The sequence below is a fragment of the Lepisma saccharinum genome, chromosome 18 (assembly GCF_977018435.1).
Source record: "Lepisma saccharinum chromosome 18, izLepSacc3.1, whole genome shotgun sequence".
NCBI classification, from domain to species: domain Eukaryota; kingdom Metazoa; phylum Arthropoda; class Insecta; order Zygentoma; family Lepismatidae; genus Lepisma; species Lepisma saccharinum.
In genome coordinates this window covers 15,049,245-15,060,722 of record NC_139246.1, presented here as the reverse complement: position 1 = coordinate 15,060,722, position 11,478 = coordinate 15,049,245, and the positions used below count along the sequence as shown (strand labels likewise).

The 11,478-nt window shown below is 38.3% G+C and overlaps 1 protein-coding gene across 1 annotated transcript; it reads left to right on the top strand.

The window, feature by feature from the left end:
• The first annotated feature begins 883 nt into the window (after positions 1 to 883).
• On the top strand, positions 884 to 9,626 carry LOC146001872 (waprin-Thr1-like). The gene is made up of 4 exons (XM_083139581.1): positions 884 to 975; positions 3,927 to 4,002; positions 5,046 to 5,201; positions 9,373 to 9,626. The coding sequence occupies exons 2-4, from the start codon at positions 3,942 to 3,944 to the stop codon at positions 9,504 to 9,506; spliced, it is 351 nt and encodes a 116-aa protein (XP_082995707.1). The 5' UTR covers positions 884 to 975; positions 3,927 to 3,941; the 3' UTR covers positions 9,507 to 9,626.
• The last annotated feature ends 1,852 nt before the right edge of the window (positions 9,627 to 11,478 follow it).

Genomic DNA, 11,478 nt, shown 5'->3' with positions numbered 1-11,478 from the left:
GGTTTTCGATATCATTGTGACGATTTAAATAAAGAAACTGAACAAATGAAAATCAATATTTTTGCAGAATAACCAACTCTAACAAATGTAAAACAAAACAAGGTCACATTACTACAGGCAATATCAGATGAATCTCTCTCATTATAAAAATCTGTATATTCAATTTTTCCACGTTTTCTAATGCGTATTTCTTCATATAATATAATATTGTACATGGTCACTTGGTAAGTGCTTTGAACACGGATATTATTTTCATTATTTTAATGGTATTTCCTACATTTTATATCTTTGAAAACGCACTAGGGGGAGCCCATGCAACCCTGGCACCCCCCGTGCGCACGCCTATGATATCATGAACATGTCCTGATTTGAAAACGCATTACTTATGCATTTTTGGGAATATTTAGGCTTTCTTCTTTTTCCCGCTATTTCCACGTTTTGCTTTCTGACGTAATGTGTCGAAAGCCTTACTAAGTTCGGTGCGTGTAAAGCGAGATGATTCGGATTTCAGATCATGGCTCATGGACGAATCAGAAGCGGTTAAAGAAAATAAATAAACGCATGAAGGAAACACTCGTGAAAACTCTTCCTCCAGGAGGAACAAAATCCCTACCTTCGGAGACACACGTGCATATCCTTGGGACTTATTGATGATTTGGCCACCAACACGATTCCCAGGGTCGACGTCACAAATTCGTGATTGGAAAAACTCTAGAAGATTCGTGATTGCGAGCCAATTAAACGGTTACATACTCGCCCGGGGGTTGGTTCTGATTTCGAGGCGGACATTTTGGTTGTTCCGGAAGCGATGGGAGGGGAATAAGAAATTTCGGAGTCATTTTTTTCCCTATCGAACTTCTTTTGTTTCAAAACTCTTGCAGATTCTACCACAAGGACATCGCTGACTTGTATATAAGCGAAACACGTTTAGGTGTGCCTGCAAATTTTGCAGAAATCTTTGTTCCGTGTGCTTAGGTGAGTACCGTTCAAAAATATAAACAACAGTTTGATTTGATTTTCAAGTGAAATAGTTGTAAATAACTCCAACAGTGCCTTTTTTTAAACAAGGCCTCCGTAGAGATGCTATGGAACGTCATCATTAGTAGGTTATGTTGTATCACGTCACAATATCAGCATCGGTCACTAGATTATCACCAAATTACAATTATTATGCTTCCTCCACAAACGCTATGAATACTGCTATCAAACTATGCTAGCTTTCTGACTATTCAACACATATTAGCGGTTGCGATGCTGATATCGTGGTGTGACCATAGCCTATCAATGATGACGTTGCATTAAACAAGGAGAAATTGCGGAGGCCTTGTTTTAAGAAGGCATTGGCTTGATGGCGATGACATTTCGTGAAACTTCAGAAAGAGTTTGATCATAAAGAATAGCTTGTTTCTAGTAGACAGTCATATATTTTAGCATCTATTGAACCACATTGAATGTTACTGCCTTAAACTATTTATTTAGTAGGTCCACAATTGAACCAACTTTGTTTCAATGACCGTGCTAGTTTCTTACACGAAAGGCATACTATACTCTGTCCCGAGTATCTCTGGAGTAAGCGAACGAAAACGAGTCTCTGCGCAAGTGGTGACGCGAGATGGCTCGACCAGTGAACGCTTGCGAGGGAACGGGATTGTGTGGAGGGGGAAAAGCCGACTGCAGCATCCAGCATTTGCAGCAGCATGTACTGTTTCGCTCTGCCCACTCGCTTTCTCCCTTTCTCTGTCGCTATGCGCGGCTTTGTTCTACAGATTCCGGGGACAGAGTATAGTTATAAAGAAGAAAAGTGAGTGAGTAAGTAAAGTAGGGATTCAGAATAGGGATGGCCAAACGGATCCGGATCCGAAAAATCTGGATCCGTTTGGATCTGGATCCGGATCCGAAAGTTCCGGATCCGAAAATCCGGATCCGGATCCGAGAGTTTCGTATCTCAATCCCATTATAATATTACCACGCCTTAAAAGGTATTATGATCTTCGATTATAAATAAATTTTCCATTAGTTAGTCCTACAAGATTTTTTTCCAAGTGTTGTTCCTAAAATACTTTGCTACGCATCGGCTAACACACTCGTGCACAAAAATTATCTTACTTGTTTAACATAAAATGTCAGAGGTGATTTTGTAAATGCCATTGAAACGAATATGTATTCATTCGAAAGTATTGGAAATGGAAACACACATAAATGCGAGACATTCCATTCCAGGATGAAACCTTTAACGCATTTAACAAGATAGAAATGTTATACAAAATTATACAATTGTTCTAAAGTTACCGTTTTAAAAATTAAAATAAAACATTATAATACATGCAGTGTTATATAATTACAAAGTGTAAGACTAACAAGGGAGGTTATGTAAGTGTCCCCCTCCGATTTCCATGAAACTTGGCAGGTGTATAGAGGGGTCCAAAGGAAGAAGTACGTGCTTTTTGTTTCGGCTAAAAAACAGTTTTAGGGGGCAAAACCTCCCCTCTAATGTCAAGATGAGGACAAATTGAAGTGAGGATCTGACCCCTGTGGCCCCCTCCGATTTCCATGAAACTTGGCAGGTGTTATAAACACATTCTTACTTTCCAAAGAAGCGCTCATGTGGGATGGCCAAACGGATCCGGATTTCGGATCCGCCAGGATCCGGATCTGGCCAGACGCAGGGAGTGATAAGAATAAACAGAGAGAGATGGAAAGCAAAAAAAGGGGGAGAGGGATGGAGAAAAGATAGGAAGAGGGGGGGAGAGAAAGCAACATTTTCAACATGCTTAACGATTCCCTGTTGCAAAATGACCAATTCCGTAGAAGTACGACTTCAGGATTCGAATTCGAACAAACAACAACTGTAGGGGAAAGTGGGGGAATTGCGACCACCTAAGGGAGATTTTAAAAATCTCAAAAACTGTACGCAGTGAAACAAAAAGAAAATGTGGGCCTGAAAAAGCAATGTTTGTAGTACATCTCTGCGTATTACTTTGCTCCCTGTCGTTAATAGTTATCTCTGTAAACGTCAAAAAGTAACAATGTGCGTGTGAGCGCAATTGCCCTATTAGTAGGGTAATGGCACTCAGTAATCATCCTAACAGTAAATCAATACCATTTTTGTACTATAGAGAAACTATATCTTTAAGTACTTATATTTATTAATATGCAGATACAAATTTTTGATTTGATTTGATTTAGTTTATTTTACTTCGCGTTTTGTGCCTCTTGGCTAATTTGCGAAGATGGGGATGAGTGATGAAATTGAAGAATGGACATTCACAAACAATCAAGCCCGACCGGGATTCGAACCCGGGACCCTTGGCGTCGCAGCGCGATGTGCTAACCACTCGGCCACAGGGTCGGGCGCAGATACAAATTAAATTGAGCACAATTTTGCACAAAAATGCACACATGGGATGCTTATTATGAGAAACGTCTTTGCACCCTTCATGTTCCCATCACAAACAGCGTGAGCGTCATTACCCGATAGGCGCCATATAATGTTCTTTGTTTCTCGTCTCATGAAGAACCTCAAATGTTTACTTTATAATAATTAAGAAATAAACAGGAGATACTATTATTATATCTGTACAATTTTCAAGACTCTAGCTTAAACGTTCCGTCTACTTACCTTGCACTTATTTCCTTCCCAATTTTATAACAAAATATAACAAATTCGTTTTTCGCACCCTGCTTCTTAAAAGTCAACTCCACATGTGCCGCCTTTTGTTTGGTGCCTCGTAGTACTGGGTTCTAGATGTCAGCACAGGTTACTCTTCAATAACACCCTCCGTAACGACTACAGAGGGGTGAGCGCCATTCCCCCACCTTCCCCTAAGGTAAACCCCGGACATCGCATGAATGTATTGATCTTCAGCATTTTTCCAGTATCAGGAAACATCTTTAAATATAATATTTGTTTTTATTCTTTATTTCAGGTTCAAGACGCCAAGATGTTGCCGCTGATTGTTGCGTTCTTAGTCGCTTGCATGGTTTCTGAGTTCCCTGTCACAGGTAATGTTAACTGCCAATAATATTATCAAGAGCCCCGCAGGGAAGAGCCAGGGGGCACTCGCCCCCCTGAGATTCCTGGAAAAGTTAATATAACTCGAATGGTAAAATTGTGGCGACATTTTATAACAAAAAATATTGTTTCTATGACTTACAGATCCCTATAGCAACAATTATTATTATTATTATTATTAAGTAGGGTTACATTTAAGCTTACAGTCTATTTTACATTGATTATCTATAGATATACAGAATATGGAAAATTACAAATGTACGTAATTTTGAAAGAAGAAAAAACAGTAATAGTAGTAATAATAACAAAAATAACAAATAATAATAATAAATGTATGACTGCCCCACCTGAGAAAATATCCTGTAACATACAGCATATAACATAATGTATTGTAATGGAAGAAGATAGATAATATTTATTGTTCTTATTAATGGTTATTTAAACAAAAAAAGTATCATTCGAAATTAATTTATCAATTTGTTGGAAACATACAAATAGATGGGGTAAGAGGTGAAAGAGTGGGCGACACCCTGTTTCCAGTGCTGATACGAAGAAAATTAGCAACAACAGATAGTTTTAGTACAATTGTATTTAATTTGTAAAAGCGTTATAATACGCAAGTCCAGTATACAGGAAACTTTGTAAGTTTCGCTTCCTTTTTCCACAAGACATGCAGCTGTAACTGTAATAGTTTCTTTGTAATACACATTTGTAATATTTGAGATACCTTTTGGTCACTCAAATGTTCCTATTTTGTTATGTTACGTCAATTTTTTACTTTGAATTAATAGTGACGATGAACATTACTGATGAGCCGTTGAAATAGATGTAATTTTACCAGCGGAGTGGTTAACGTAGCGTGATTGAAAGACAGGGGTTCTAGGTTCGAATCCTGTTCAAGGTTTCGTTTTGGTTACTTCCCCAAACCATCGTCGCTATTAATCCTAGAGGTAGACAAGCGACGCGAAAATAAATTAATAAGAGTAAGCAATTTTAAGCCATTAATGTATAATTATTTGAATTTTATTTCTAGGTTTGAAGCCTGGTATTTGCCCCCCGTCCACCAGGCAAGGTATTTGTCAGTCAACATGCAATTCGGATGAGCATTGTGTGGGCAAACTGAAATGTTGTCTTAATAACTGTGGGGCTTTTACATGCACCAGCCCGAAGAAAACAGCCAATTATAAGGGTAAGTAATACCTGGCTACTTTATAGTTACAATGCAAGAATAAACTATAAACATGGTTCACCCTGTCTCTAGAAGATATGGAGCAATTCCGCGCATAACGGCAGAGAAGGGAAGAAAGCGAGTGAGCGGAGTAAAGCAGTACTAGTAAAGGCTGGTAGTTCACGCGTTCATTGGTCTGACTTTGTACACCATTTGAAACAATCGCAAACCTTAAGTAGGCCACATTTGGTTCAGGTACCTTGTTCAGTGTACAACTTGGCAGATTTACGGAAAACGTGTCACTACCAAGGCAGGGTAGGAAGCCATAAATTCTATTGGGATCCACTGTAGGACCGGAAATTTTTCTCGCTCAATTTAAATTCGGTCCAAGTTGCGTATTGTTTCATTGAAAAAATGTTCCTGGACCGAATTTAAATTCAGTCTGAAAAAAGGTTCCTGGACCGTATTGAAATTGATCTGGTAAAAAGCTTCCTGGACCGAATTTAAATACTTTAAACATAAAAAAAGGTTCTTTACGGTCCAGAACCCATTTATGCTTGCTGATTTTCTCTCCTGGACCGGAAATGAATTTATTTAAAATTCCTGGACGTTTAACAACCCTGTCCCAAGGTCCTTAGATCGCTAGTTTCCCAAGTTAATTGACCTTGAGTGGATCCTCACATTTCTTTGCCTCCAGAGTTTACCCTGGCTCAATGAAAGCAATAATCTGGCCTCTGTTGTTCACACAGTTTATTACTGTTTATGCTCTACCTGATATCCGAATGTGTGTATTATCCGGGCAGTGTTATAGTTTATTCGTTTTACGGGCTATCCACATACGTCATTTTCATACGGATATTCTACAAACCCTTCATCAAATGTGTTCTATCTGGATATCTGAATTATCCGGGTATCCGTTATACGGATTTTGTGTTCGTCCAAAGTATGGATGGCAGGCACATCGAAGAGCAAAACTGCAACATACACTTGTAACCCATTATTATATTACAATTGAGCTCAATTCACCCAAAGAACTTAGTATTCTATCCCTGTACAAAATATAATTAATATGTCCTTTGCATCATATTTTTAAGCCAATGCATCAACTAAATATGCTGAAACAACTTTTGTTAAAGTAATTTTCTTTTAATACAGAAATATCTTACATCAACAACAGTGGTCTTGGTATATATAAAAAATATAGTCGTAAATGGTAACTGTACATGTTCTGAAAGAAAAATATTCTAGAAAAAAGAAAAGTGCAATAGACAATGTTCCTAAACAAAATACATCTTAATGTATGCCAGTGTATTTTTCGAATATTATAAGTATATACACACACTGCCATCTGTCAAGGAATTGTGGACACTAACTGCAAACTACGAATATAGCTAAATATAAAAAAGTGACGTGCGGAGAGATTGTAAAGGGTATTAAGGCACAGAAGGCGCTTCATAAGGTGATCAGATGTCCACCTAATATGTAGTTACTCTGCTACTACAGCAAATTCGTACAGGATGTCCGAAAAGTCACGGAACCGAGACTATGAACATACGTAACCTTTGTACAAAAAGCGATAGATTGATTGATTGATTTGATGTTTTAAGTACACTTTATGCACACTAAGGCTAATCGGGGCTGGACCTACAGTTTAAAGTTGGATCAGAACCACTTGTGCCTCCACCGGGTATCGAACCCGGGGCCCCTTGATTAAAAAGCAATAGAGACACAAACCTTGCACTAGGTATTAACTTTTCTATCTGAATGTATTTAAAAAATACAACATGATTCTCTGATGATTAGACTCCGGATGTTTATGTAATATCAAAGTACAAAATATGTACATAAATATATAACAATAATTGATAAAATATGTACCTAAATATGTATTATCAAAAGGATATGTAGCTAAATAAGTATCAAAGAATATGTAATATTATAACTTGACAAGTTTAAAAACAAGACGCTGTAAATAGCTGTTGCGCAGCTCACAACACATTTCCCCCCTCCATTCTCCGCAGCGACGTTGGTTCGCAGTGTTGCAACCTGGAGGGAGCGGAATGGTCTGAAGATTTTCAACGAAATTTGTATTAGCTTTTCCCTGGGCTGTTTTCTACCTGTCGGAGTACAGAAATTCAGCTCACCTTTCGCCAACTACTCTTTTCCTTCTTTAAAAACTTGGCCTCCCCGATGGCCCAGTAGTAGCATCGTCGCATTGTAAGAAAGGGGTCCCGGGTTCGATTCCCGGTGGAGGCACATAGTGGTACGGATCCCACTTTAAACTGTAGGTCCAGTCCCGATTAGCCTTAATGTGCATAAAGTGGACTTAAAACAGCAATCCAATCCAATTCTTTTAAAACTTGAGAAACCATCCATTTAGATACTCCAGTGGCGGCGCTTGTGAACTCGACAACATCTTAAGTTGATGTAACTACTTCTGATTTCGCAAATATGTTGCAACATTGTAAACAATTTATCTGGCCTGTCCTCTAAGGGGCTTTCCAGAGCAGATTGAGGACTTCGTTGGACCCGGCATGATTTGATTTTTGCATTTCAAAAATATGCAGCCAAGAGTAAAGAACAAGAACATTTCAGTGCTTTAAAAAAGAAAACGGGCAAGCATGTTATCAGATTGCCTTTTCGAAGCGATGTTTGAACGATAAACAAAAGAACCCCCACTCCACTCGGCTTTTAAAAAAAACAGGACACTGCTCGATGTCGCATTCAGAAAATGAAGTCATTCGCCCAGTAGTTTCGATTCGTTATAAACCTTAATGCGCGTGCGTAATACTACAGTTTACGATCCGCGCACCGCACGCATTTTCAAAGACCGGATTAAATCAAATGAACCACTGATAAACTGACATGAGCCGGCATCGTCAAACTACACAGTAAAAATAGTTTGTCATATTTGTTTAAGCTTAATTTTGCTGAGTTGGCACCACTTGTACTCTCAAGGCCAGACCAGTATGTAGAAGAGTGGTGGGGAGGGTGACGTAATAGGAAGTGCTCCGCAGCGATCTGCACATATCTGGACTTAACTTGTCAGGCTATAATAATAATAATTGAGTATTCAAGCGGCCCCCTGGTTCGATACCCGGTGGAGGCTCATGTTGGTTAGGATCCCACTTTAAACTGTAGATCCAGTCCCGATTAGCCTTACTGTGCATAAAGTGGAGTTAAAACACCAAATTAATAAATCAATCAATCGAGTCTTCAAGCAATTTTAATGATACTGAAACATGTGGCTTAAGCACCGGTTGTCTTTTCTGTGACCAACAAAGTTTCACATATCATGGCATTTCATTTTATTTCACCCAGTACATCTTCATGGGCATAACTTGAGGCCTGATTTTGAGGGGGCACACTCGAAAAGTTTTGCATCCCATGAAGATAACATCCAGGATTAGTTGCTAAATAACTGTTACAGTTGCGAAATGACAAATATTAAGCCCGCTTTAGACGAAAGCATTTTCCTTAGCATTTTTCTTAGCATTTACGCCATGACCAAAGAGCTAGCGTGTAAAGTGAGAAATGTTATGGCATTTCAGATGCCATGGCATATTTCATGGCATTTCTCAAGGATAGGCTCGGTCCGTAGCATTTTTCATAGCGTAACCAATCAGAAGAGACCTCATGGTCACGAGTGCAGTTGTAATGGCGGCCGCGTGAGATGTAAAGAACGTATCACTTCACATTTTTAAAACACGATAATTATTCAACCGAGAGGAAATACACTTCGTATTAAATGGTTTTAGGTAGAGAAGCATGGCACTGATTAAATATATACTTTACAACGTTTACTGTACACGTATGGAAGAATATTTTAGTTTTTTCAATTGTAAACACCGCGCACTCGCCATATACGGTGTAACTCGACGTGCCTTTCATGCTGTATATGTTATGCATTGCAAAGCTAGCCGAAAAGTTACATGAAATTCTTGCGTGTAAAATACTATCTACTATAAGAATTTTGGAAGCATTTACATAGCACTTATGCTAGCAAAAATGCTAAAGGAAATGCTTTCGTCTAAAGCCGGCCTTACTCTTTATTACCTTGCTCCTCATGTTCCAGGAGGTTAACAAAAGTCTCTCTAACTTGAAATTTAAATAAGCCTGAAAATTTGGGGGGGGGGGACAAGTTACGTCTATGATAATATTAATTTATTAATATGATTATTATCTTCCGCAGTGAAACCAGGCTACTGCCCTTCCCCCAAACAAGGATTCTGCACGTCCACGTGTTCCCATGACGGCGACTGTTCAGGAAGTCTCAAGTGTTGTAGGAATGGGTGCGGGAAGCACACGTGTGCATTCCCCAATTAAAGATAAAATTATATTTTTCTTCTATTTAATGTTAATGCTTTTATTAACATGTGCTGTCAACAAACCCAAGCCTTCCTATGCTTAGTTTGATTTATTTAAATAAAATAAAGTACGAAATAATCATTGTCTGTGATTTATTCCCCTTCCTCCTTATGGAATATATTCCTTTCCCTTTCCCTGATGTGGTGAAGTCACTGGTGAGGAGTGTCGAATCTAATCCTTGACTTCCAAGTTTGTTGGTTGTCGTGCTGATGCAGTGGTAAGCATTAATAAACATGTTAGTAGGATTAGGTTGGTTCATTATAATTCGCTTTTCTGCAACTTATGGTAAATCGCGAAGATGAGGATGATGAAATTGATGAAGGGACACTCACAAACAACACCCATGCACAGATTGGTTTGATTGATTGATTTGCTTTATTTTACTTCGCTTTTTGTGCCACTTTCGGGTAAGTTGCGAAGATGGGGATAAGTGATGACATGATAAATGGACGCTAACAAACATCCATGTCTAGGCCGGGATTCGAATCCAGGACCTCTGGCGTAGTAGCGCGCTGTGCTAACCACTCTGCCACGGAGATCAGCTCAGGAGGATGGCAAGTGATGCTGACAAGACCATCACAGACAAGTCAATATGATAAAAGATATGCACGGATAGCCTTAAAAATATAGAGAATTAAAGTACATCTCATTATTAAATATGCACACAAGTTTAAAAAAGTACACTATTTATGAAAAACACTACAATTTCTTTCCGCCATTATAAAAGAGTCTTACAGGAAAACCTTATGTTAAATTCTGCTACGACCCTGGGGTTACGTACTTAAATGTTATTTACCACGGCTATAGAAATACCTTAATCTCAGAGGATAGGTTCTTTATTCGAGAATTCCAAATAAGAAAGCGTTTTATAGCCAAGAGGATATACTTAAATGCGGATATATATTCTGGAAACTATACACAATACAGAGAAAATATATAGCGAAGCTTGTATATACATTGAAATATATATATATGCTGATTCCAAATTTACGTCGGTTATATTCTTCTTATACATATATGAATAATTGAAAGGAAATCTTTCTTTTCGTAATTTCTGGGAACAGGCTTCTTCTTCCTTCCTATCTTTGATCTGGGAAAAGGCTTCTTCTTCCTTCCTATCTATGATCTGGGAAAAGACTTCTTCTTCTTTCTATTTCTGGAAAAGGATTCTTCTTCTTTTTATTTTTGGAAAAGGCTTATTCTTCTTTTCTTTCTTCTATTTTTGGAAAAGACTTCTTCTTCTTTCTATTTAGGAAAAAGCTTCTTCTTCTTTTCTCCTTTCTAATTTTTGAGAAGGCTTATTCTTCTTTTCTTTCTTCTAATTTATTGTCTTTCCTTTTAAAGCATAATCTTATTTATTACATATATGCGCTCGCTTTCCCCGTTTCTTTGGCAAACGATACAAGCTATACTTATAGAAAGAGTAGGGGCGTCTAAACGGACAGTAGCTCCACCTCCTATGTAACGACTAAAAGGGGAACAGCAAGCGCTGCCTATGACCCAGTGCGTCTAATAAGAACCGCAACCGTAAGTGCTTCGGGGCATCTAATTGAACACAGCGCCACCGAGGGACGGACAAACACAAAAGCTGACGATGTTCTCCTCGTCAGAGGTACGAAATCAAATTTTGATCACTAGGATCAAAAGGGAGATACATTTCTGAATTCATTTGCTCACTTATTAACTTTCCTAATTATTTCATATACGAGCATATTCTTAATTATCTTATTTGGCTATTTACAACATTTTATTCACTCCTATAATTTTTATACTCTTCCTTTATGTATTTTGCATTTACTATAATATAATATATATTATATATCTTCTCCGCTCCTAGTTTCTACAATGAGCTCTGTTCTTCTTTATGTGACGCGCTGCCATCTATCGTTGCTCTCGGGAAACATTTCTTCCTTGTGTTTTTCATTGTGTC